The sequence below is a fragment of the Rhinolophus sinicus genome, linkage group LG03 (assembly GCF_036562045.2).
Source record: "Rhinolophus sinicus isolate RSC01 linkage group LG03, ASM3656204v1, whole genome shotgun sequence".
NCBI classification, from domain to species: Eukaryota; Metazoa; Chordata; class Mammalia; order Chiroptera; family Rhinolophidae; genus Rhinolophus; species Rhinolophus sinicus.
The window spans coordinates 63541943-63565323 of record NC_133753.1 but is presented as its reverse complement, the minus strand read 5'-3'; the positions used below and the strand labels follow the sequence as shown (position 1 = coordinate 63565323).

General features: G+C 57.1%; 1 protein-coding gene across 1 annotated transcript in view; it reads right to left on the bottom strand.

The window, feature by feature from the left end:
* SPTBN5 (spectrin beta, non-erythrocytic 5) overlaps positions 1-23381 on the bottom strand; it is a 47611-nt gene that overhangs the window by 8803 nt on the left and 15427 nt on the right. The window contains exons 15-52 of the mRNA XM_074327880.1: positions 22771-22901; positions 22292-22531; positions 21691-21978; positions 20398-20638; positions 20114-20253; positions 19810-19909; positions 18892-19062; positions 18231-18395; positions 17555-17769; positions 16970-17156; positions 16552-16743; positions 16182-16298; positions 15046-15203; positions 14534-14669; positions 14128-14273; positions 13268-13382; positions 13053-13163; positions 12656-12835; positions 11314-11517; positions 11020-11169; positions 10703-10807; positions 10141-10308; positions 9503-9646; positions 9155-9346; positions 8826-8921; positions 7199-7314; positions 6988-7102; positions 6143-6256; positions 5810-5931; positions 5406-5568; positions 4981-5169; positions 4620-4697; positions 3779-3951; positions 1834-1924; positions 1542-1688; positions 788-925; positions 451-707; positions 87-273 (exon numbers count right to left, since the gene is read on the bottom strand). Coding sequence (XP_074183981.1) covers positions 87-273; positions 451-707; positions 788-925; positions 1542-1688; positions 1834-1924; positions 3779-3951; positions 4620-4697; positions 4981-5169; positions 5406-5568; positions 5810-5931; positions 6143-6256; positions 6988-7102; positions 7199-7314; positions 8826-8921; positions 9155-9346; positions 9503-9646; positions 10141-10308; positions 10703-10807; positions 11020-11169; positions 11314-11517; positions 12656-12835; positions 13053-13163; positions 13268-13382; positions 14128-14273; positions 14534-14669; positions 15046-15203; positions 16182-16298; positions 16552-16743; positions 16970-17156; positions 17555-17769; positions 18231-18395; positions 18892-19062; positions 19810-19909; positions 20114-20253; positions 20398-20638; positions 21691-21978; positions 22292-22531; positions 22771-22901 — 5982 coding nt within the window. The remainder of the gene's footprint in view (positions 1-86; positions 274-450; positions 708-787; positions 926-1541; positions 1689-1833; positions 1925-3778; positions 3952-4619; positions 4698-4980; positions 5170-5405; positions 5569-5809; positions 5932-6142; positions 6257-6987; positions 7103-7198; positions 7315-8825; positions 8922-9154; positions 9347-9502; positions 9647-10140; positions 10309-10702; positions 10808-11019; positions 11170-11313; positions 11518-12655; positions 12836-13052; positions 13164-13267; positions 13383-14127; positions 14274-14533; positions 14670-15045; positions 15204-16181; positions 16299-16551; positions 16744-16969; positions 17157-17554; positions 17770-18230; positions 18396-18891; positions 19063-19809; positions 19910-20113; positions 20254-20397; positions 20639-21690; positions 21979-22291; positions 22532-22770; positions 22902-23381) is intronic.

Genomic DNA, 23381 nt, shown 5'->3' with positions numbered 1-23381 from the left:
GAGCTCCCAGGAGGCTGAGCTCCCAGGAGGCCTCAGCGCCATTTCCTTGGGTGATAGAGGCTCCTCCTCCCCAGGTGGGCCCCCACCTGGTGCTTCTCCTGCAGGCGCCGCACCTCGCTCAGGCTCTGGCCGCACTCCTGCGCGGCCGCCAGGGGCAGTTTCTCCTGCACCCAAGCCATCTCCTCATCAGTGGCCCTGAAGAACTGCAAGAGGCAGCTGCGGGCTTCCAGGGCTGCCCTGCGCTCCTGCAGGCGCTCCCGCTGGCTCTCCAACCTGCAGCAGTGGAGGGTGGGGCCAGGGCAGGTAGGGACTGTGGTCCTCAGTACTAGGACCAGAGGATGACACATTGTTCACTGTGTGCCCCTCACTGAGGGCAGGGGGAGGCCCTGAGGAGATGAGCTGGGAGGCAGGAAGGAGGAGGGCAAGGAGGGTACGTATGGGCAGATCTACCTTCGAAGCAGTCGTTGGGCCCGCTCTTCCATGTCTTGGGTGAGGCAGTAGCCTTCCCGGGTAAGGACCTGGGCCTGGCCCAGCAGGGCCTGTGCCTGCCTGGCCTGCCTGTCCATTGCTGCCTCCAGCTCTCCCTGAGCCCCTAGCAGCTCCTCCAGCCCAAGCTGGTCCTGGTCCCCAGTGGGAGTTCTCAGCTCCACGTCCATAGCCTCCAGCTGGCTCTCCAGTTCCTCCACATTCCTCTGCAGACGCAGGGCCTGGAGCAGAACAAAGGTGGGCATGAGGGGGAGAGGCCTGGAGCGTCATCCAGCCTGCTCCGTAGCCCGCACAGCCTTACCTCGTAGGCTTCCTGTAGCCTGGCTGCCTTCCTCTGGCAGTTGGCCTGGAGCTCGTCCCAGAGTTGTCCCAGTTCCTGCAACCACTCCTGGATGGTCTCTGAGGCTGGGTGGCCTCCCTGCAGTAGCCTCTGCCCCTCCTACAGCCACAACATGGACGGCTGGTGCCAAAGCACTTGTATGGGCTCCAACCACCAGCCCCATCCATAGCTGTAGTCTCTGTGTTCTGGCTGTGTGATCTTGGGCAAATTCCTTAACCTCTCTGAACTCATTAGCCTTATCTATTTAATTGAAATAATAATGGTTATTTTATTTAAATAAGAAAAACATTTAAAATACTTGGCAGGGCACTTTATGTCAAAGGGAGCCAGCCTGGGGTCAGGGCCTGCGCTTTGTAGGTGAGAGAGGGTAAATTTAAAAGGTGCTACCCTTTTGACTTCTTTACCCACAGGACTGTTGTCTATACCCTGATGGTATCCCTTAATATCTTTTCAAGATAGTTTTAAAAACCACCACGTCAAAGCACTATCTTTAAAGTTGTTGCAAAGGGGCCATTATGGGAGAGGGGACCCAGGGAAGCTCCCGTTTCTCACTACTCTCTGGTGCTTAGCATGGTGCCTCACCCAGAAAGCGCTCGGTGAACGTGGGCTGTCCATTACTATGTTTCAGAGCTGCTGCCAGCCTTCTGTGGGGTTGCCCATGCCCTGGCCTGCCAGACGTTCCTGTGGTCCCCCAGCCATACCCCCAGGCCCTCACCATCTGCAGCCTTTGTTGTTGGTGCACACTTGCGTCCAGCTCAGCCTGGAGATTCTGCTGCTTCCGCAGCTGTGCCTGCAGCATGGCTGGGTCCCGCCAGCCCTTGTCCAGGGCCACCACGTTCTTCTCCCTGAGCCACATGGCCACCTGGGCATATAGGAAGAACCGGGCTCTGCTGCCTAGGGCTCCCCCTTCCCCCCTAATCTCTGGACTGCCTCAAGGAAGGGTGGCCCCTTTCTGGGGCAACTCCGTCTACCCACCACAACCACTCCCCACTCCAACCAGGGGGAACCTCATGAGAATCCTTCAGGAAAGTCTGCAGCTGCTGGAGCTCCTCCAGCTGGAGACGACGGGTCCAGGCTTGCTCCAGGAGTGCCTCTTTCCTGCCAGAAGGAGGGTCTCATGGGCCCACAGGTCCACCTACCAGGACCTGGAGCTGCTACAGGGATGCACCTGTATGCGTGGGTGCCCTTCCAGCCTAGGAAGCCTTTCTGGGGTATCAGTATACCCTGATTCAGGTTTCCTTTGAAATAGAGACACATTCTACTTCCCCTCTTTATTAGTATCTGTTATGGGCTGGATTGTGTTGTTCCCCGCCCCCACCCCACCCCAGATTCTTATGTTGAAGTTCTAATCCCCAGCACCTCAGAATGTGACTGTATTTGGAAACAGGGTCTTTAAAGAGATAATTAGGTTAAAATGAAGTCATTAGGGTGGGCCCTGTTATGACTGGTGTCCTTATAAGAAGAGATTAGGACAGAGACACAGTGAGGACAGAGGGACACGATAGCCATCTTTAAGCCAGCGACAGGGGCCTCAGGGGAAACTAACCCCGCAAACACTTTGATGGAAGATTTACAGCCTCCAGAACTGTGAGAACTGTCTGTTCTTTAAACCACCAAGTCTGTGGTATTCTTTTATTGCAGCTGGTGCAAACTAGTACAGTGTCTTAACCACTTTTTTCATCATGCACTGCTATTAGTAAGAATTTTTTGAGCAGGCACCACTCAAATATATATGTATTTGTAAATGTGTATGCCTGTGTCTATGTACTGATTTATATATGTGTGTACCTCTGTACCAATAGACTAAGTACATTGCCATATGCATAAAAAGAAAAGTTAGAAACGAGATCTATAAAATAAATAGGAAAATAAGTTCTAATACAACCCCCTACCTTACCCACCCCAGGGTCCGTGAACACGACTGGTCAGCAGAGTACCCACCCTGGTGTGCGTTAACCTTTGTCTCCCCCTCCTGGGGCTGCCAAAGAGCATGGGGGGCAGGGGAGATACAGACAGGCTTGATTGAACAGAAACACCTCCCAGAGGATGTCAGAAGCCCAGGAGGGGGAGGGGGTCACGGTGCCATTGTCCTGGGGGTCATCCAGGCCTGCCGGGAAACACCTAAGGTGACTGGGGGGGAGACCCACAAACCGACATTTGCCATCTGTCAATCAAAGACCCCTGGGGTTCCCATGTAGGGGTCCACCTGTAAGGAGGGCTCACTCTGCCCATGCCAGGGCAGCAGCACGAGGAGCCACAGGGATCCTGGGGGGCTCTCTCAGAAGGACGGAGACCCCCTCCAGTCTGGGATCCAGTGTTTGGTCAAATCTGCCCTCATTTAAACATCTGAGGAGCTGAATGAGGCAACTGAACCAGATGGGCTTTTATGAGGAAAAAAGGCGGAACCTGGTATCTTGTAAGCTGTGCCGGCTTCAGTTAAATGAGCATAAAAAAATCTGTCAACCTGCCTGTGTGCCAGGCACCGTTATAACACCTTAAGGCTACCTGTTTAGTCCTCACACAGGACTAAGAGGCAGGTATTGTTATCCCCTCATTGTAGACGCGAGACTCCATGAGGAATCTGCCCCTAGTGCCCCCATGAATGGGCAGCAAAGAACTCAGGACTGTCCGGCTCTGGAGGCCCGATACTAACCGCTGCGCTCTGGTATCACCATTGCATTAGGCTTTTCCCTCTTAGTTTCCCAGCACACCTTTCTTTGTAAAACTCCTCATATCTCAGCTGGATAACCATGTGCTGCCTGGTGTCCATAATGGAGCAACTCACTGCAGGGCTGACATATTGCAGGGCCGGGGCCCTGGCATCTGATGGCAGCCCGTAGATAAAGCTAGTGAGCCTGGGTCAAGAGGCAGAAGGGCAGGAAGGGAAGAGCCAGATGCCTCATGCCCGCACCAGCCCACCCACCGCTCCCCTCAGCCCAGAGCTAGAGGTACCTCAGGAGCACGGCCTGGCACCGGCCCAGGGCACTCTGGGCCTGGGGGTGTCCCCCCCGCTGCAGGCGGTGGGCTGTGGCCTCCAGTGTGCTCAGCTTTTCCGCCTGTGCCTCCAGGCCCCGCTCCAGCTCCTTGTGCTTCCACAGGAGGGTCTGCATGTTGGCCAACGGGTCCTGGTGGGAGCAGGGAAGCTGATACTGTCCATGGGGCTGCCCCCTCCCCATCCCAAGTTATCTGCTTTCCCACCTACAGCCATCTTAGCAAACACTCACCCTCATGGTGAGTGCTCTGCCCAAACACACCCCTCTAACCCTTCAAGGCTGTATCTGGCTTTAGGGCTGTGATTCTCAGCCAGGGAAGGTATTGGGGGTAAGATTTAAGTGTGAGAATTTCCAGGGCAGGAAGAGCTTTTCACGTAACAGGAACTGCCCGCCGCCCGCACTCCCAGCAATGCTACCTCAGCACAGGACAGGCTACTCCTACTATTCTCTGAGGTCTCTCATGAGCCAGGCTCACCTGCCACAGGGCTGGGGGCAGTGGTGGGAAAAGAAAACCTCTGGGTGTAGGGAAGTGAGGAGGGCAGAGGTGAGAAGGGTGGGGGGAAGAAGGCAAGAATGGGTCAAGGGTCATACACCCACCCACTAAGCTTCCACAGTATTCCCAGTGGGGCCTAGCCCCAGGTGCACCAGAGCTGCTCACGTCGATGGGCGAGTGACTGCTCCGTGACTGACATGGTTGAGATGGGGAGATGCCCCTGGCCGGGGGTGCTCAGGCAGCACTGGCTGGTTTGATCCCTAGTGTTGCTCTTGTAAACCCTCCCTCATTCCTGCCGGGTACCTACCCCCAGACCCTCACTGGCTGGGCAAGCTTCCTGGCTGCAGAGCCAACTTTCCATCTGCTCCACAGAGCTCAGAAACAACTGTTGGGAAGGAAAAAGGCAAGAGGAAGTGAACAGAGGGTCCAGTCACTGCAGGTGGAGTGAACCAATTGGTGGCCCAGTGGGGAAACCAGGGACCTGGGACCTGGCTCAACAGGATGAGTCCATAGCAGGCAAGACTTGTGGGCGAGCTGGGTGGCGAGAGGTGAGTGGTGGGTGGTAAGAAGAGGCCCTGGTACAGTAGCCTCTCTGGCTTTGGCTTTGACCAGGGGTGGTGGGTTTAGTGCAGGCCCCATTAGGTTGGGGCAGGGTGGAGGCTGCCTACCTGTAGCTCCAAGGCCTGCTGGAGCTGGAGCTGGCGTTCCTGCCAGGCCTCTTCCAGGCTGTTCAGCTCCTGGTCCAAACCAGCCAGGGCCTGGCTGATGTCGGGGGTGGACGGGTGTCCTGCTGCAAGCAGTCGCTGCCCCGTGCTCCGGGCCAGGCTGATGCTGTCTGCTCGGGAGTCCAGCTCGGCCTGTAACAGGACTGGGCTTAGAGCACAGAGCCTGAGGCCCTCAGCACTGGAGAGGCCCGGTGGGAAGGAAGAGAGGTGGAGAGACAGCTGAGGGGTTGGGATGGAAGAGGAGAAAGGCAGAGTCAGGTGATGGAGAAAGACACACGTGAAAGATGGAGTCATAGTGAGTCATAGTAAGCGAGAGGGCAAAGAAAAGGCGAGATCCTAGGAAAGGCCCGGGGGTCCCAGCCACTCACCTTGCGCTCCTGGTGCTCCTCCAACATGCGCTGGGCCTCTGCAGGGCTGCTGGGGGCACCTGGGGCGTCCATCTCAGCCCGTAGCCTCTGGGCCCAGACCAGCAATTCCTGCAGCAGCGCCTGCACTTTCTGAGCTTGGTGTGAGGCATCTAGCAACTCCTTCCTGCCCACAGGGGTCATCAGCTAACCCAGGGCCTCCGAGCCCCTCTCCCCCTCTGCCCACCAGTGCCTTCTGTCCCTGAATCCCCTTAGCCAAAGAAGGGCCCAGGGGCTGGGTTTAATGGAGTGACAGACAATACGTGCAGTTATTTGAAGGATGAAGAAAGACTCTTAGGGGAAAAATGGGGCCAAGTAAAAGTGTGGAGAGTGAAGGATGGGTCAGTGAGGGCAGTGAGGGATGATACCACTTCTGGGCCCCGCTCCGGAGCTGCCACCAGCTGTCCACCATCTTCTGCTGCTTGCAGCTCAGGCTGTGGGCTGCCCAGGGACTTCTATGGCAGAGGTGGGCCACCTTATGCTCTAGGGGCTAAGGGGAAGCAGGGTCAGGGGCTGGGGCCACGAGGCAGGTTTTACTCAGGAGCACCCCCAGCTGCAGTTCCCCAGCCTGTGGGAGTAACAGCTGAATGGACCTGGCTGGCTCTCAAGGTCCTGAAGCCTCCGTGTCCTCTGCCTGCCTGCACAGAGTCCCCCACAGGCGGTACCCTGGGCCTGGGCCCACTCCACACCCAGCGACACACCTCCACCTGGGCCTGGATGAGGCCCATTTCCTGCTCCAACTTCTTGTGTTTCTGCAGCAGCCTCTGCACGCTCTCCAGATCTTTCCCACAGTCGAGGGGCTGGACCAGGGCAGCCTGGGGAGGAATGGGGAGATATCGACTTGGCCTTTCTCTAGCTCCTCCCTCACAGCAGAGGGGTCACTGGCCACAGTGTTCCTGTGTGGAAAGCAAGCACCCAGTGTGAGTTTCTTCCCGGGGCCAGAGCAGAGAGCCAGCCCTGACAGAGGCCCTTTCCTTCTGCGAAGGAGGACATTTCCCAGAAGGCCTTGGGGTGGGGGTTTCCTCTGAGGTAGTGATCTCCATTTGTGAGGTGCTTCCACATACACTGTCTCATTCAACTCTCATGCCTTTGCGGGGAACTGAGCACAGACAGCTTGGCCTGGCTGAGGTGGGAGCCAGAGGAGTGAGAATGGTCTCCTGGGGCTTCTGACTATAACTTCTTCACTTGAGCCTGTGCCAGCGTTCAGCCCACGTTTCTCTGCAGCGGCTGACACAATCCTGGGACAAACCTCCTGTGGGCTCTGGGCTTGCTCAAGGACAATGGAGGAAACTATGGGTGGAGGCCTCTGGCCTCTGGACCCATGGTGCTTCTGGTGGCGAAAGGGTCCAGGTGGGCTGGCCTCCAAGTCTGCAATGGGGCTTCTATGGCCTATAGTTGATCCCGAGAGCCCCTAGCAGGGCCCTGACAGACCCCTGGCAGGACACCCCTCCAAGTACCCACCCTGAGACGGGTGAGGAGCAGGACATGTGGGAGACTGGGCGGGAAACGCTCACCCCCACGCTGCATTTGCTCTTTCAGCGCTTACCTTCTCCCCAATCTGCTCAGTGACGCCATCCAGCTCCAGGGACAACGTGTGTATCTCTAGGGCCCATTCAAGCTGCCGCTGGTAGCAGAGCAGATTGCCATGGAAACTGTGCCACCTGACAGAGAGGGTGTGAGACTGTCTGAGGTCGCCCTTCAGCTCCCTCTCCGCCCCCCCCCCCCCGCCCACCCCCGTTTCTGGCTCTGGGACTGGCCTGTTGTTCAGCTGGTGTCGCCGCTGGCAGATGGTCTTGACTTGCTCAGGGTCCCGGTTCTTGAGCTGCAGTGACAAGTCATTGATGCTCCTGATGTTGGCGTCATCCACCACGTCCTGTGGGGGTACAGGGTGCGGGCAGTGGCACCAGCTGCTCCACGCCCCTTCTTTGTACTACAGTCAGCACTTGGAGGTTCTGCTTGGGCCCCAGAGAGCATGAGGAGCAGCTTGTCTGGGGAGTGGAGGCAGCTGCTTCCTCTGCCATGGTCATCATATCCCATCCCATCCCAGTGCAGTGAGCAGGATACGCTAGGAGCCTGCAACCCCAGAGTTGTCTCTAAGGCTAGAAAAAAACATGCTCCCTGGGTTAGGACCAGGCAGGAGTGGGAGGGTGGGTACACACCGATTAACAGGAGATTTTAAAGTTAAAATGCATCTTCTTGGGATAAGAAAAGCAAAGTGAAAAGTAGAATGAAATGGTGAGCTCAGGCCTTCTGGGGTTAAACGTCCCCACCCCAGGAATCCCTGGGCTGAGGCTGCCACTGCTTCCACACTGGGTGGGGCTTACAGGTACCTGGAGAGGGGTCCCTGACGGGTGGGTGGGATTGCAGTAATAATATCACCTTGTATTTGTAAGAACTTAAATTTCCAAAGCACTTCCCTAAGAAATCACAATCCCTATGAATTGTCTGAGGTGAGGAGGGCAGGGAAGGGGGTTTCTCTCCTTTTATAGCTGAAGCAGAGCTCAGAATCTAATTTGTAGCAGAGCCAGGACTCGAGCCCAGCTCCTGAGTCTAGTGCCCTTTCTACTATTGCATCTGGTACAGCGGCTGTGAAATTCCCCCATTAGCAAAGAATATCTTAGCTGGGAGCTCTGCAGCCCTTTACAAAATCATATATACGATTTTACTCATACTTATGTCACAGGGATGAGGTTAGCACAATTGGTCTCTAACACCTAACTGTGAATACATCTGTCCAATTCCTTTCCTCTATACCACAAAAGAGAAATAGATGTTTGGGGGGGGGGTGGTGTGAGGGGAGGTGAGAAAGAGATGCTGAAAGGATGCTAAAGGAAGGTTATTAATTATTCACTACATTCAGGCACACATGCATTCTTTTTTAAAAAAATTTGAAATAATTATAGCTGCATGAGAAATCGCAAAAGTAGTATAGAGAAATCCCATGTACCCATCCCCAGCTTCCCCGGATGGTAACACCTTACATACCTACAGTACAATATGAAAACAAGGAAATTGACATTGGTCTAACTATTAACAAGATGACAGATTTCATTCAGAGTTCATCTGTTTCTACACACGCTCATCTGTGCGCACTTGTGGGGCGAGGTTCAATGCTATTTAGTTTTATCACATGCACAGATTTATGTAAACACCACACACACGCATGCTCTCTTATTTACGAGGTAGCTGTTATCCCCATTTTAAAGATGAAGAAACTAAGGCTTGCGAGATGAGGGAGCCTGCCTAAGCACGTGCAGGTAGCAAGCATGGAGCTGACACTTGAAGTCCCACCTGGCCCCAGAGCCCAGGCTGGGTCACCACTCTGAGCTGTAATTCCCAGTGAGGGATGCGTTGGCTGACGTCTCCCCAGCAGAGGCCGCTTACCCCAGCCCAAACTCCTCGGAACGCCCGGAGCTGTCTGCGGAGCTGCAGACAGTGTGCAAGGTCCTGGCCCAGGTCACCAATGTTCACCATCACCTCCTGTGGAGGCGGAGGATTGGGAGGGTGGCACTCTGAGCTCCAGTCCTGGTGCACCCAGCCCCCGGGCACCCAGCTGCTGGGGGAGTGTCAGGGTGCGTGGCCGCCTTGGGCACCTTCTGCTGGGGCTCCCTTCTGTCAGGGAACTAGGAGACTGCAGGGCTGGGGCTCCCCCCACCCCATCCGTCAGCAACAGAGCCCCACCCCCAGCTCTGCCCTGTCCGTCTGGGCCTCACCATGTCCTGGATCCAAGCCTCTGCAAGGTCCACTCTCTGCAGGAAGTCCAGGAAGTTCTGTGTGTCCTCCAGGTCCTGGCCCTGGAGGGCCACTGCCTGCCTCAGTTTCTCCCAGTGCTCCTGCAGCGCCCGCAGTCTCTGGGACACCTCTTCCGCCCCGGGGTGGCTCTGCGCCAGGAGAGCCTCGCCCTCCTGGGGAGGGAGGGGACACCAGGGAAACCTGCCCGTCACCCTTCCTCCTGCTTTTCCACCATCACAGCCCTCACCCCCACTGCCTAAGACCTGTCCCCTTGGCCACCCTGGAATCCACTTTTGGGGCAGAGATGGGGTTGAGGGCCTGATCATCACCTTGGTGACAGTGATAATAACATCTTCATGGGCCTGGACCTCAGCCTTGAAGGCCTGGTGCTTCTGCAGGTGCTTCAACTTATCTTGTCCAGGAGGCAGTGGCTCTTCCAACTGCTGGAGCTGTTCCTGGATCCAGTCCTCCACCTGGTGGGGGTGGGGCATGAATCCCATGATGCTGATACAACCTCAGTCCACGAAGCTGTCCTGCCCGCCCACCCTCAGCGGCATCCAGGTAGCTGACTGCTGACCCCAAGGTCAGGGTGGGGCAGAGCCTGGTAAATGAGAACCAATGGATTTGTGACCCATGACCAGCTGCTCCCCAGCCACAGGAAGGGTCAGGGTGGGGTCCTTGGGTGGGACCCCATATCAGAGGTGAGGCTCCCCTGCTCCCGGGCCCTGGCCTGCCCTCTCCCTCCCCTGCCCTGCTTTGCCACACAGCCCTGTGAGAGCCAGGAAGCAGCAGGGTCTCTGCATGCAGGGTCTTCTAACCCAATGTCTGGGCTTCAGCATGGCCTCTGGGAAAGCCGTTTAACTCTCCAAACCTCAGTGTCCTCATTACAGGGTTGTGGTAAGAGCTGAATGAGCCCAAAGGTGAACGTCATCTGTTAACTGTAAAATGTGGCCCAAACAGAAGGCACCTGGGTCACAGCCCGGGTGAAGCCAGCCCTCAGCAGGGAAGTGTGCAGGGTCTGTCTCCGTGTCTCCGCCAGTTCCTTCACTCGAGCCCGATGTGCCAGCACTGTGTGGAGCAGGTCCTGCACCATGGGGCCCCAGAGTGTCGCTGCCTGTTCCCGCAGAGCTGCCTCCTGTGGGGCGGGGGCACAGCCTGCTCTTCTCCCATGCTGGTGAGTCCGGAGCAGGGCCGGCCCACAGGGAAGCCTTACCCTCAGGCCTGAGTGCTGAGGGCTGCCTTAGAGCTGGCTGACCCTCCCAGCAAACCAGAACCAGTGACCGCATGATATGGGGCCACACGGACTTGTCCCTGCAGTGTGGCCCACCCCAGCCAAAACCTCTTCCCGAGCCACACGTCTAACTCAGTCAGCCTCCACCAGGTGCTCCTGGCCCCCAGGTGACCCCAACATGGCCTCTGGGTACACACCAAGCACCTCGTTTCCCCCATTTAGATTCTCCAAAGTTCCCAGACTCCCTCCCCTCTTCCCACCAACTCTGACAATGCCCAGCACTCCCCAAGCTCATTACCTTCTTATCCTGGGCAGTCAGCACCTTCTGAAAGGTCTCATGTTTCCAGATCAACTGTTCTACCTCTTCCACTGAGTTCCCCAGGGCACTGGTTTTCAGGGAGACCTGGATCAGCCCAAGGAAAAGAAACAGAGGCCATCGGGACTGTCTCCTTACTCCTGTTTGCAGATGGCCATGCTGAGGTGGTGTGCAGACGTCTGTGCTCCATGTCAGGAAAAAAGCCAGAGCCCCGGGAAGTAAGGAGGTGAGGCAGGGAGAGGGGAAACCGGGAGGAGAGGGCGCACAGGGAAGTGTGTTACTGGGGTGAAGGCACCTGCCTCCTGGGCTGTGAGGATCTCCTCTAGGCGGCCACACTTTCTGAGGAAGAGCTGCTCCTGGTACATGGACTGTAGCCTCTCTTGCTTCCGCTGCCAGGCCTGGAACACCTGCTCCCGCTGGTCCTGCAGGGCTTGCAGCCCTTCCTGGACCTGGGGACAGGCATGTGGGAGCCTGCACTGAGGGGAGCCGCATGGATGAGAGGGAAGCAGACCCTGAGTGAAGCGCCTGAGGCGAGGCCAGCACACAGTGGGGCCGGGTGGGCTACAGGGTGGGCACCAGCACAAGGGGCCCACCTCCTTGACGGGTGTCCCTGCAGCCAGAAGTGCCTGCTGGCCCAGCTGGGCGGCCCGCTGGTTTAGCTCCTCCTGGATCTCCAGCTCTGCCCGAAGCTGTTGGTGGGCACTGAACTTTATCGGGCCACTGCTTGCCTCCTGGGAGCTCTCCTCTACCTGTAGCTCCTGCCACACGCGGGCCGCCCAAGACATGTAGTCCTGCACCTGGGTTCCAGGGAGATGGAGGGAGAGAGCTGGGTGAGAGCTGGGCTGGGCGGCAGAGAATCGGGCACCGAGGCACAACTACAGCCCGCCTGGATCTACTCACACATGGAAGCAGCCCAAGCTGTCCTGGGTGACAGACTCAGGTGAGGCTTCAGGGGCCCTTTGTCACCTGGTTCCTCCATCGTCATCCAACCCAATCCTCCCAGGTCCACTAACTTCCCCATGTACCATCCTAGCCTCCTCGTTGCCTGCAGGCTCATCTCCACCCCCTGATTTTGCTGCCCCTCCTGCTTTAGAAGCTCCTCCTCATCCCTTCTGTCTCTTCCGAGCTCCCCCATTCTTCAAGGGCCAAGGCCTTTTTGGCCTCATGAAGCCTTCCCTGCTACCTTGACATCTCTCTGCTTGCCTTGTCTTCCGGATATCCAATTTCATGCAAACTATCTTCTGTTGATTTGTGTAGAAACACAGTGTGAGAGCTGGAGGGGCCTGGATCTTTGTCCAAACATCTCATTGCACATATGAAGAAGGGTAAATGGCACCGTGTGTGTAAGTTTTGTAAACTCTAGGCACTCACAAATGGACTAAAAAACTAGGGGTAGAGCCTTCTCCAGCCCACATGGCTTGAAAGAGGAAGAGTTGGGTCCCTGAACTTAAACCATTTTTGCAGCATCATAGTTTGGGCTTTCTGGTCTACGAGGCACCAGGATGCGGGGAAGCCTGGGATGTCCCCTGCCAGGGCCACTGTCCCAACCTGATGCTCTTGGGTATTAGGCTCATCTCCTCAGCTAGACAGGCTCCATGAGGGCAGGTTTCCCTCTGACATAGCTCCAGTTAGGGGTTTTCTTGGCCATTTTTACTGGCTGGGACCCCTGTCTCTTGATGGCCTTGTTACTCACCTGGGCTTGTGTTGACTCAAACCTATGGAGTCAGTGCTACTACACATCATGTGCTCAGCTCTCTGACCAGACAGACGGACATTCAAATCTCTTCCACTTCATGTTCCACACTTTTTATCTCTCAGGAGCTGTAGGGCCTCATAAGTGCATGTGCAATGCGTGCATGGTACAGTGTAAACACACACACACACACACACACACACACACACACACACGTGCTGCCCAAGGGGAAGGGGCCTCACCGCTGTGTGGAAGTGAGCCAGGAGGCATGCCTGCTCCAGCTGGGCCCTGCGCTGCGCCATGCGTAGCTTGAGGGCCTCCCAGGCCTGCACCAGAGCCTGCTGCCTCTGCTGCACTGCATGGGCGCGAGGCCCGGGAGCCAGCTTCTGCACGGTGTCTCCAGGCTCCAGCAGTTCCTGCAGCTGGGGCAGGGTAGGGCATAGGGCGGGAGGGTGATGTCCTCCGAGAAGCTGAAGGGCCTGTCCATCCCACAGATCCCTCACTGGGCCATGCTCTGCCATGTACAATGGGCCCAACGAGAGGCCCCGAGGGAGAGTAGAAAATCTAGAGAAATACCTAGGCAGGCCTGAGGGGGCGGGCAAAGGCCTGTGTGGGAGTGGCAGCCAGACCTGGGCTCACCTCACGCTCAGCGCACACAAGTTCGTGCTCCAGCCCCTCGTGTCTCCTCAGTTGGGCCTCCAGCCCACGCAGGTCCGGGGCCAACTCACTGGGGAGGCTTGTGGCTTTCTCCTGAGCAGAGGAGACGACCAAGGGGATCAGGAATGGAGGGTGGAGTGCTCACCTGGGGTGGATCCACTTCCAGAAAGAAGCCCCTTCCTCCCTTGGGCTCACACCTGGACCTGGGTGAGGACTTCTGACAGATCTCTGTGAACTCGGAGGGTGATCGCGGTCTCTTGGAGCAGCTGGCCTCGGGCCTGGGTCAGCTCACACAGCTCCAACCAGGCGGCCCTGTCCCAGGCGCGCAGGAGACCAGCAGCAAATCAGCATTGACCCAGTATCGCATTCTGCCCCGTCGCCTGGTCTGGCCAGCTCTCCTCCTCTCTGGGACTGGCCCAAAGCTCCCCTTCTCAACACCTCTCCTGTCTCTGGCACTGCTTACAAACCTTCCTCCCTGGAGCCCGTCTTTTCAGCTTTACTATGAATTCAGTCGTTTGCTAGTATCACTCTCGGCACTTAATTGATTTCTATGCTTTGCGGTACTCCTTTCATCTTGCGTGTTCCAGTCTCAATATAAACACTCAAGGGCAGAGGATGCCTCTTCTTTTCATTCTTCATTTACTTTACAAACTCTCACTGAGCTCCTAAGGCCTCTGCCAGACCAGGCTCTGTGCTAGGGGTTATGAACAAGTCATGAGCCTGCCTCACAGCACACAGACTGGGAGTGGATCCACACCCCCAGATGGGCAGCTGGGCAGTCTTCCCTCAGCTCCTCCAGGTCCTGGGAGCCAGTGATTTAGAAAAGGGCCCCTGAGGGTCTGGGCAGAGTTCTTGGACCTGCACACCCAGCCTCGCCTCCCTTCCCAGGCCACGGCCTCCTGTGGCTGATTCAGCTTCCCAGGAACCAGCCCCCCCTGCAGACTCCTCCTGGGCAGGCACAGCCGTGTGACCCTCAGAGCATGCTGACACTCCAGGAGCTGCCTGCCCTGCATGTTCCCCAAACGCCTGCCCCGGGTCTGGTCTGCTGGGCACTCACTGCAGGTCCTGCTGCTTCTGACTGGCCTTGGGGGCAGCGCTGTGCCCACGCTCTAGTAGGCTCTCCACCAGTTGTTGGCAGGTTGCCACCTGCTGGCCACCCATCTCCACTTGGTGCTGAAACTTTGCAAACTTGGTGCAGAGGTGCTAAGGAGAAGAGGGAAATGGGTGAAAGGGGGCTCCCAGCCAGCAAGGCAGCAAGCAGCCTGGGACGTGAGGCGTCTCCGTGATCTCTAAGCAATAAGACGCTGGACGGCTGCAGCGCCTGCCCACTCTACCCAGAGGTCTGTCCTCAGCCAGGGCTCGTTACTCCCATGGCCCCCTTCTCCTCAGAGCCCAGCCAAGCCAGCCCCCTCGGCCCCAGCATTCTGCCTCATGGCTTCTCCCTGTCCCCACCCTCCGCTCACCAGGATGTGCTCGCAGTCCTCTCCGAGGCCCTCTGCTCCCCTGGCCGCCTGTGTCTGGCTAGCCAGCCAACTCTGCAGCTCCTCGGCCTCCCTCATGAACTCATGCAGCTTCAGGGTCCCCTCCAGTTCCCGGTCCCTGTGGGGATAGCCCGTGGTTCCCCAGAAGTTAGCTGCCCAGCCCCCTGGGGACAGCTGGCCCAGCCAGAGGAGGAGGTTATTCATTTTCTCTGCCCAGGCCTGTGGCTCTGGATCCAGGAAGAAGTAAAGACAGGAAGGCCAGTGTAGGGCAGGTGAGGGTATGGCTGGGGGAAGAGACGGATTGCTGGGAGCTGGCAGGGCACGTTCCTGCTCAGTGGGCCATCACTGAGGAATTTTAGAACGAGGTAAGCAACACACAGCAAGGACTTATCTGACACATCTCTATGGGCCTGAGGGCATAGGTTCCTTCCAACTCAGGGTCATGGTAAGGGAGCAGTCAACTGCGGCTAGACCCCCTGTACAAGGCTTCTCACCGTGTGGCTGCCAACTCCTGCAGTGCCCGCAGCTGCTCCCAGAGCCTCTCCTGCACCATGCCCAGCTGCTCAGGGGCCTCAAGGCCACTGAGGGTTTGGGCCCTCTGGTCAAGTTTCTCCACGGAGTTCCAATAAAGAACCAATTCCTGTTTCAGGGCCTGTCAGCACATAAGGACCCAGCCAGACTGGGTGACTCATTCATCTCTCCTCCTATTTACCCACCCACTGACCACACACCCACCCATCTCCCCCTATCCACTCATGCCCCCATCCATCCACCTCCAACCCTCTCTCCACCCATGCACCCATCACCCATCTATCCCTTACTGATGGAGTTCTTACTGTTCCATAAAAGTGAAGACATAGTCTGTGGCCTCAGAGGGCTCACTATTTAGCAGGAAAGGGTGAACGCTAGGTAACCTGGGCCAAGGGACGGAGGGCAAGGAGCCACTGTACTAGACCCCAGCACCACAGTATAAGAGCTGCACAGAGCTAAGCAAGGTACCCAGGATGCCTGGAACACTGGCTCCATGAGGCCGCGGCTACAGGCACACTCTGCAGAAATGGCTCATGGGAAGTCAACAGTCATAGGACAGGAACCGAGTTTGCTTTGGTTCAGGCCTTGGGGCTTGTGTAGTCCTGACAGCCTGATCCCAGGAGGGGTCCTCCAGGCCTCTCGCCCTTTAATCAGGGGATGTTTGTTGGGGGAGGAAGGCTTCAGGAAGGGCATTTGGTTAACTCAGAGGATGATATTCAGAGCGGGGGAGGAAGAACCCTGTGAAGACGAGAAAAGGGCAAGAATAGGTGACCCCCAGGTGCCAGGGGGAGGAGAAGAAGCACAAAGAGAAGGCAGAGAATTCTCGAGGCCATTGGTGTAGACTAGAACAGTACTAAAGAGAGGGAAGGGACCTTCAAAGCGGTTGCCTCTGAAGAAAGGGAGCACTGGGGATGAATGGAGACCCTGTAGGCTTTGGCTGGATGGTGAGGAGGGGGCTGGCTGTGTCTTCAGGCAGGAAGAGCTGGGCTCTGTGCCTCCGAGAAGTAGCAAGTGCCCTTTGGGGGAGTGACAGACGGTTTCCTCATGGCCCATCATCACCCAAGTCCAGATCGTGTGGAGGACGCTCAGGACACGGTACCTGCTGCTCCTGACTGAGCCTGACGGTGGCTGCCTCATGTCCGCCATAGTCCTGACTGCTCAGCAGCAGCCACGTCTCCTCCACCCGGTCCTGCAGCTCTGACACATCCAGAAAATACTGCCAAGAATAGGACCAACTCACCTTGATGAACACAGACGGGACCCTCCATCATCCCTTGGGGACATCATGCCAGGCTATCCAGCAGTCAGCACACAGAGGCTTCTGTGCCATACAGGGGACCAGCCCGCTCCTGGCCCACACTTCTCACCCCTGACCCACCTCCCAGAGAGTCCCAGCTTCCACAGGCCTCACTTACAGAGCCTGCCTGACTCTTGCCTCTTGCCCTGATGCTGTGTTCTCTGCATCCTACCTGCTGGAGAGTGAAAGCCTGCTGCAGGCGCGCCTCACACGCCTGCTCCAGCTCTGCCCAGCGGCCTTCCAACTCCTGGCACTGCTCCATGATATGCGGGGTGTGGGGGTGCCCTGAGGCTGCTAGGCTCTGTCCGGAGTCCAGTACCTGTTGCACCTGTCCCTGGTGGGCTTTCATCTCCATCCAGAGCTCCTGCCATGGAATAGCACGAGGAGCTGCTGTCTCCAGATTCCCTTAGCCACAGGGTATGCAGAGCAGAGCCATAGATTTGGTTCCAGTCCTAATCGTGGCAAAACTTCCAGACAGAGAACACTTGGGGGCAGAGACTTGGAAATCAGGACACCCTGAGTAGCAGTAGAAGGCTTCTAAGGCTTGGCAACAGGACACCAGGGATCCTGGGAGAAAAGGGGGCCATTACCTTGTGTTTGCGATGAAGGCTCAGGGCATCATCCAAGCACTTGATGGACCTGGCAGAGCTTGCACTGGGCGTGTGCTCAGCTACCCATGTGAGCTCTGTGGTGCTCAGGTGGTAGAACTGGTACAGCTCAACCGAGGCCTGCAGCTGCAGACGCCGGGTGGTCAGATGTCCCTGCAGGGACTCCAACCTGAGTGAAGGCAGAAGAGATGAAAGAGGTTGGGCATAGGTGAGGACAAAACTTCAGTCCTTTCCTTGGCCCAACCAGGGACCCATGAGGAACAAGGTGGGGTACAGGGGAAAGCCTCATCTGACGGGGGGGAGAAAGCTGGAGAGGGCCCAGCGCCCAACCTTCCATCCAGATGACCCGTGTGACTTCAGATTGTAGGGTGCTTAGGATGTCTAGTTGGGATCTCTCCTACTGGACCCTCCTACCCTGGGAATAACTCTACTCATTAGGGAAGGAGATTTGGACAACCTCAGGTTCTGTAGGTGCCACCCTCCTGAGCTCACTGGGTGAAACCACCCTCATGTTTACACGGGAGGGTGAAACAGAGTGAGGTAAAGATGGCACAAGCAAGCACGTACCTCTGGAGGTACTTTTGAGTCTCCTCCATGATGGGCTGGGAATCGACCATGTGGTGGGCCTGAGAGATTAGGGCAGACATTTTGCTGGCCAGTGCCTGGCTCTCACCCTCCAGTTGGCGGTGCCGTTTCTGCAGCCCCCGGCTCAAGCATAGGTCCTGTCCCGTTTCTGTACTCTGCAGGGCCCCCTCTAGCTGCTCCATCTTCTCCTTGGCATCCTGGAGAGGGACGATGACCCTGCATCAGGCTCTCCACATATAGGCTAGCAAATGGACTTTCTTGGGTTCTAAGACTGACTGCTTGCAGCACACCACAGTCACCAAGGACCCACTGGGGACCTCTGTCACCACCGTTTCTACCCTTCACCAACAGTGCCCAAACCTCCCCCAGAACCTCATGAATACCCCTCTCCCCTCACGCTTCTTCCTCCTTGGGGGACTCAAGCTGTATTAACCACACGCTGGCACACAGGAGACAATCCTGTATTGGCCTACTGGTGGGTAAAGCCAGGCTCAACTAGCCAATAGGACAGAGGCCTCCAAAGGCTGCAGGACTCCCCAGGGTCACTCCAGCATCAGCAGGACATCCAGACTCTTCCTCTCCTCTCCCCGTCCAGCTTGTTCCCAGCGCAGCCCAGCCTCCGTCTCCCTCCTGTGCCCTCCCCCTCTCTTCCGCTGACCTGTAGCAGCCCCAGGAGCTGGTCCCGCTGCCTTGCCTGCCGGAGCTGCTCCCCACGCTCTGCCATCTTGCAGTTCAACTCTTCCCACTTGTTACTCAGGTCCCGAAGCACGGCCTGCACATCTCCTGGAGCACAGAGCCCACTGCTCAACAGTTCGCTCCCAACCTGCAGTAGAATGAAGGCCCAGGGGGTCTTGCTGAGCTGCTGGTACCATGAGCAGCCACCGCAGGCTGTACCCAGGTGGTAGAGGTGGGTGCCTGGCTACCAGTGTCATTCCACTTCTCTGCAAGAGCTTGAGCAGTTCCTGTGGCCCAAAATCTGTGGGCAGAAGTGGGAGAGCTTTTCTCTGACACCCACAAGTAGCGCAGGCTGAGCAGGCGCCCGGCGGATGGTGGGGAAGGTCTTTGTTCAGGTGAAGGAGGCTGGCTCTGGATCTGCTCTGGAGAGTTGAGGGGAAGGGGTGATGGCAACTTTCTGGGCTGTTTGGATGCCCAGACCAGGGCGTGCGCAGCCGACAGAAGGAGGAAGCTGGAGGAGCCTAACTCTATGGGAACTGAGGTTGATTCTTCCTGCAGTGAGTGTGTTCCGTGAAAACCTGCCTGGCAGCTGGGCAGGGAACTTGAAGAGGAGTAGGCCCTGCGCCCTCTGTCCAGGCTCCTACCTGCTGCAGGCCCTTCAGGTGCCCGTGGGTGGCCAGCAGCTCACGCTCAGCTGCTTTGTGCCACTTGAGTTTCTGCAGGATGTTGCTTGGCTCCTGGGAGGGCTTATCCACCGCCATGAGCCCTTTCTCTTCCATCCACAGCGTCAGCTCTGCCACATCCCGCTTCCATTCCTGCCCAAGAACCAGGAGAGAATGGGTCCCGGAGGCCAGGGGTGAGGGCTGGTGTGAGGACCTCTATGAGAGGGTCTAAGGGACGCCCATAGGAAGAGCAGTACCCAGAGCCAATCCTAGGGTACAAGAGAGGCAGGGCCTAGGGTTACTGCTCCATAGTAGGGGCAGGGAAATCGAGATTGAGGGGGAAATGTGTCAGGGAAAGCGGTAGGAGGAAGCTGGGGGAGTCAGGACCTGGGCCCTATGGCACCCTGTGCCCAGGCAGGAGGAGCGCCTGGTCAGTCCCCACTACTCAGCCCACTTCAGACCAGGTACAGCTACCCCTCTACAAACAGGCTTAAGCCCCGGGAGGCTGTGCACTGGCCCAGCTGAGCCCTTGTGAGCAGTTGAACAAATACCTGACAGAGCCAAGTTCTGCAGCTGCTGCCCATGGCCCATGCAAGAGCCTCGTGTGGCCAGAAACAATGGGGAAGGGGACTAGCCAGATGAGGGAGGGCGAGGGGGGTTACTGAAGACTTCGGTCCCAGCCCCACCTCTGAGCAGTGTGGCCTCAGCCTCGGTTTTCCTCATTCGGAAAACCAGAGCCATAATGCCTGTCAAGGATATGCTGAGGATCCATGGCATAACCGGTGGGAAGGAGCTTTGTAAACTGTAAAGGGCTCCGCATGGTGCACAATTGTTAGTGCAACAGTGGACGCTTAGGCATTCGTCTAGGGGAGGCCTCATGCACCTGGGCTGGCCCCTCACCTGGAACTGGAGGGAAGCCAGCAGCTGCCTCCTCCTCTGCTCACTCTTCTCCTGAACCCTGGTCCACTGTACCTGGACGCTCTGCAGCTGCTCTCTGACTCTGGAGGGCAGGGGGAGGCGGGGGAGAGTGTGGGGACGGCTCCACAATGCCTGAGGCCCAGCCTCAAGTTCAGCCCACTGAAGCCGAGGGTGCGCCTCTCCACCCCCCACCCCCCACTCCCCACCCACTCTCCCAGCCTCGGGGCAACGGGATATGAAGACTGAGAAAGGTTGACAGGTGCTGCCCAGACAAACCCAGGCTCACTTGTGTGCAGCAGGCTGCTTGCTCTCAGCCAGCTTCTTGCCACGTGCCCACAGAGCCTCTGCCCAAGGGCGCAGGGTGTCCATTAGCCACCCAAACTCCTTGTGCTGCCGCAACAGGCTCTGGGCCTCCCCCACATCCTCCTGTGGGTACAGAGACGTGGAGTCACGCCTGGGAGCATGGGGGCAACACCATCTCACCCACTAGCGGTCCAGGGGCCTCCTGCCCATCCTGGCTTCTCCAGTGATGGGGAAGCAGCCCCTTGCTGCACATGCCTGGGTCCGTACCCCAAGGCTGTCCAGCTGCAGGAAGGCCTCGTGGTTCGCACAGGTGGTAGCGAAACAATCCACTGCTCGGCCAAACCTCTGCAGCTCCAGCCCCTCCTGCAGCCGCCGCTGTCTCTGCTCCCAGGCAGCCTTCAGCCCCTGGCCTTGCTGGCCCAGGAACCTCAGAGCACGGGTCACCTCTTGAGAGTCCAGTGAGTCCAAGGCTGCCATGGACTGGCCCTGAGCCTCCAGCTGCCGCAGCCTGGCCAGGACAACAGGCAGAGGGTCAAAGCCCATCCCTCCTCTCACCAACCTTCCTTCCATCTTGCCTCCATAGTCATTCATCTCAAAGCTCTGATGTGAGGGTAGCTGGAGGGGTCTGAGACTGGTTAAGCCAGGTGGTTTACTTGTCCCATGTGACAGCTGTGCCCTGGCCCACTGGTGAGACAATGAATGTACCAGGTCCAGCACATGCTTAGAACTCAACAGCGCCCACGGTCCCTGCCATGTCATCCTTACTCTACCTGGCCATGCCGATGGCCGAGGCCCAGGCAAGTAGGTGGGCTGAGGTAGCACAACACAGAAAAATCACTCAAGCCATACACATGCCTGACTGCAGGCCACTGTAAGCCCATGTGGAGACTTGGACAATTGGAAAAGGTGCCCCTCTCAGCTGGGTGCAGCCCACAGGCACACAGGTTGGGAACAGGTAACACCTGTGAGTGAATTAGTAAAAGGTTCCACTTCTCTGAGCTGACACAGCCCTGAACCAGGTAGTAGAGTCTGGCATGCAGAGGACAGGATGGATTCAGTGCCTGCTCGGCCACCTGTCCGGCTCCCTTGTGTGGGCATAGCCTGCAGACTGTACTCGGTGGCCCTGCCTGCCAGGCCTGAGCCATCATCTCTGCAGGAGGAGAGCCATCATCATACTGAGGAGGTGGGTGTCTGAGTCCCATGGGGGTCCTGGAGCCTCTGACTCCAGAGGCCAGGGGGTCTATATTACCCAGAATGGCTGAGCGGCTAGGCTGTCCTGACTGAAAGCAATCCACCAGGCTCACCTGGGTGCAGTACAACCAGGTCTGGACTGGATAGAACCTCCCAGGCAGCTCAGACTCTGCCCTGGGTCCCTCCCCGATGTGTGCAAGATGCCTGACCAGTCCTTGGTTACATCTTCCCCCCTTGAAAACCCGCCTTAAGCAACAGCCCGGGCCAATCCCCTGGGTGACGCACTGCTTCCTGCCTCTCTTTCTGGTGGCCCGTCCCCGCAGGCCTTGGCCATCCCGCAGCTTGTCCTGTCAGCCCTCCTGTCCTGACCTCTCCTGCTGCAGGTGGATCTCCTCCAGCAGGTCTTGATGCTCCACCAGCAGCCGCTGGGCTGAGGCCACGTCCACCACTTCCTCTTCACTGTGCAGCTGAGCCCGGACACCCTCCACCCACAGCAGCAGTCGCCGGCTCTGCTGCAGGAAGCTCTGCCGGGCCTGCATCTGGGCCTGGGCCTGGGCCTGTTGGGCCACTTGCTTCTGCACTCTCTCCAGCAGCCCCTGCAGCGTCTCCACCTGTTCTTGTAGGGACTGGCTCTCTTTGGAGCCTGCGTCCTTGACTCTAGAAGATGAGCCCAGCACCCAGTCAATGCCCTGCCCTAGGCCTGGTAACCAGGCCTGCATGCCCCAGAGAAGGTGGTGGCAACTCTGAACGTCCACCTCACCCTCAATTTAGGGGCAGCAAGCGTATGTGGCCCTCCCTCCCCCCATGAGCATTTTCTCACACTGTCCCCCACCTTTGCCCCTGCCCTTCAGACAGCACATTCCACCCTTCCTCCACCACCCCGGTTTCTGTCCCCTTCCTTATTCCATAACCCAGCTCTGGCCTTCCCTCCCTCCCACAGCACCATTACTATGCTAAGCCCAGGCTGTACTTTATGGCCACCCTTTGCAGGTAGTAGATGGTCCCCTCCAGCGCTGGCATCTTCTGCTGGGCCAGTTGTAGGACGCGGTGGAGGTCCTCTGAGTGCCCTGTCTCCAGGGCTTCCAGCTGGAGTATCACGTCTTGCAGCTGAACCTGTGTGGGTCCACATTCCTGCAGAAAACTGCACACATCCATGGTGCATGCCAGCTGTATTTCCTTTTCTTTCTTCAGGGCCTCCAGCTGCCCCCACCTTGGCAGAGGGAGCAGGATGTCTTCATCACAGGGACACTTCCCTGTCCATCCTGGGGCTTTGGCCAGAAAGTCACATGACAGAAGCTGCCAGGCTGGCTGTCCCCACACCCGCTCCTCCCTGTCTCTGACACGTTTAGTCTTTCCTCCGGCACTTCGGGAGGCAGATGAGCAGGCACTCAGGCCAAAACACTGCATCCAGGTTGCCCTTATTACCCTGCACTCCCTCTTCATTCTCACCTCCGCCTCAGTTCCTCCTGCTGTCGCTGGATTTTGGGGGAGTATCCAGGATATCTCTGCTTCAGTTGCTCAGCCAAGCTGCTGACCTCAGCCCAGAGTCCCTTTCCCACAGCCAGGGTGGTGAGGAACTTCTAGAAAAAGGAGGACCCAGGCTTTGAGAGGACTTATTCTGTTCCCACACTCCTCTCAAGACTATGAATGACGTCAGACATGCTCTGCTATAGAGGTGTTTGAGCTGCATCCTTCTGGAAGAACAGGGATCTACAGCCTTGAAGGGCTAGGAGAAACCTTTAAAAATTCAAGGTTAAGTATCCAAATTGGAAAGGAAGAAGTAAAACTGTCACTATTTGCAGATGACATGACAGAGAATCCTAAAGATTCCACCCAAAAACTGTTTGAACTAATAATGAATTCAGTAAATTGTAGGATACAAAATTAATATACATAAATCTGCTGCATTTCTATACATTAATAACAAACAGAAGGAGAAATTAAGAAAACAATGCCATTTACAATTGCATCAAAAAGAATAAAATACCTAGGAATTAATTTAACCAAAGAGGTGAAAGACCTATACTCTTAAAACTATAAGACACTGATGAAGGAATTGA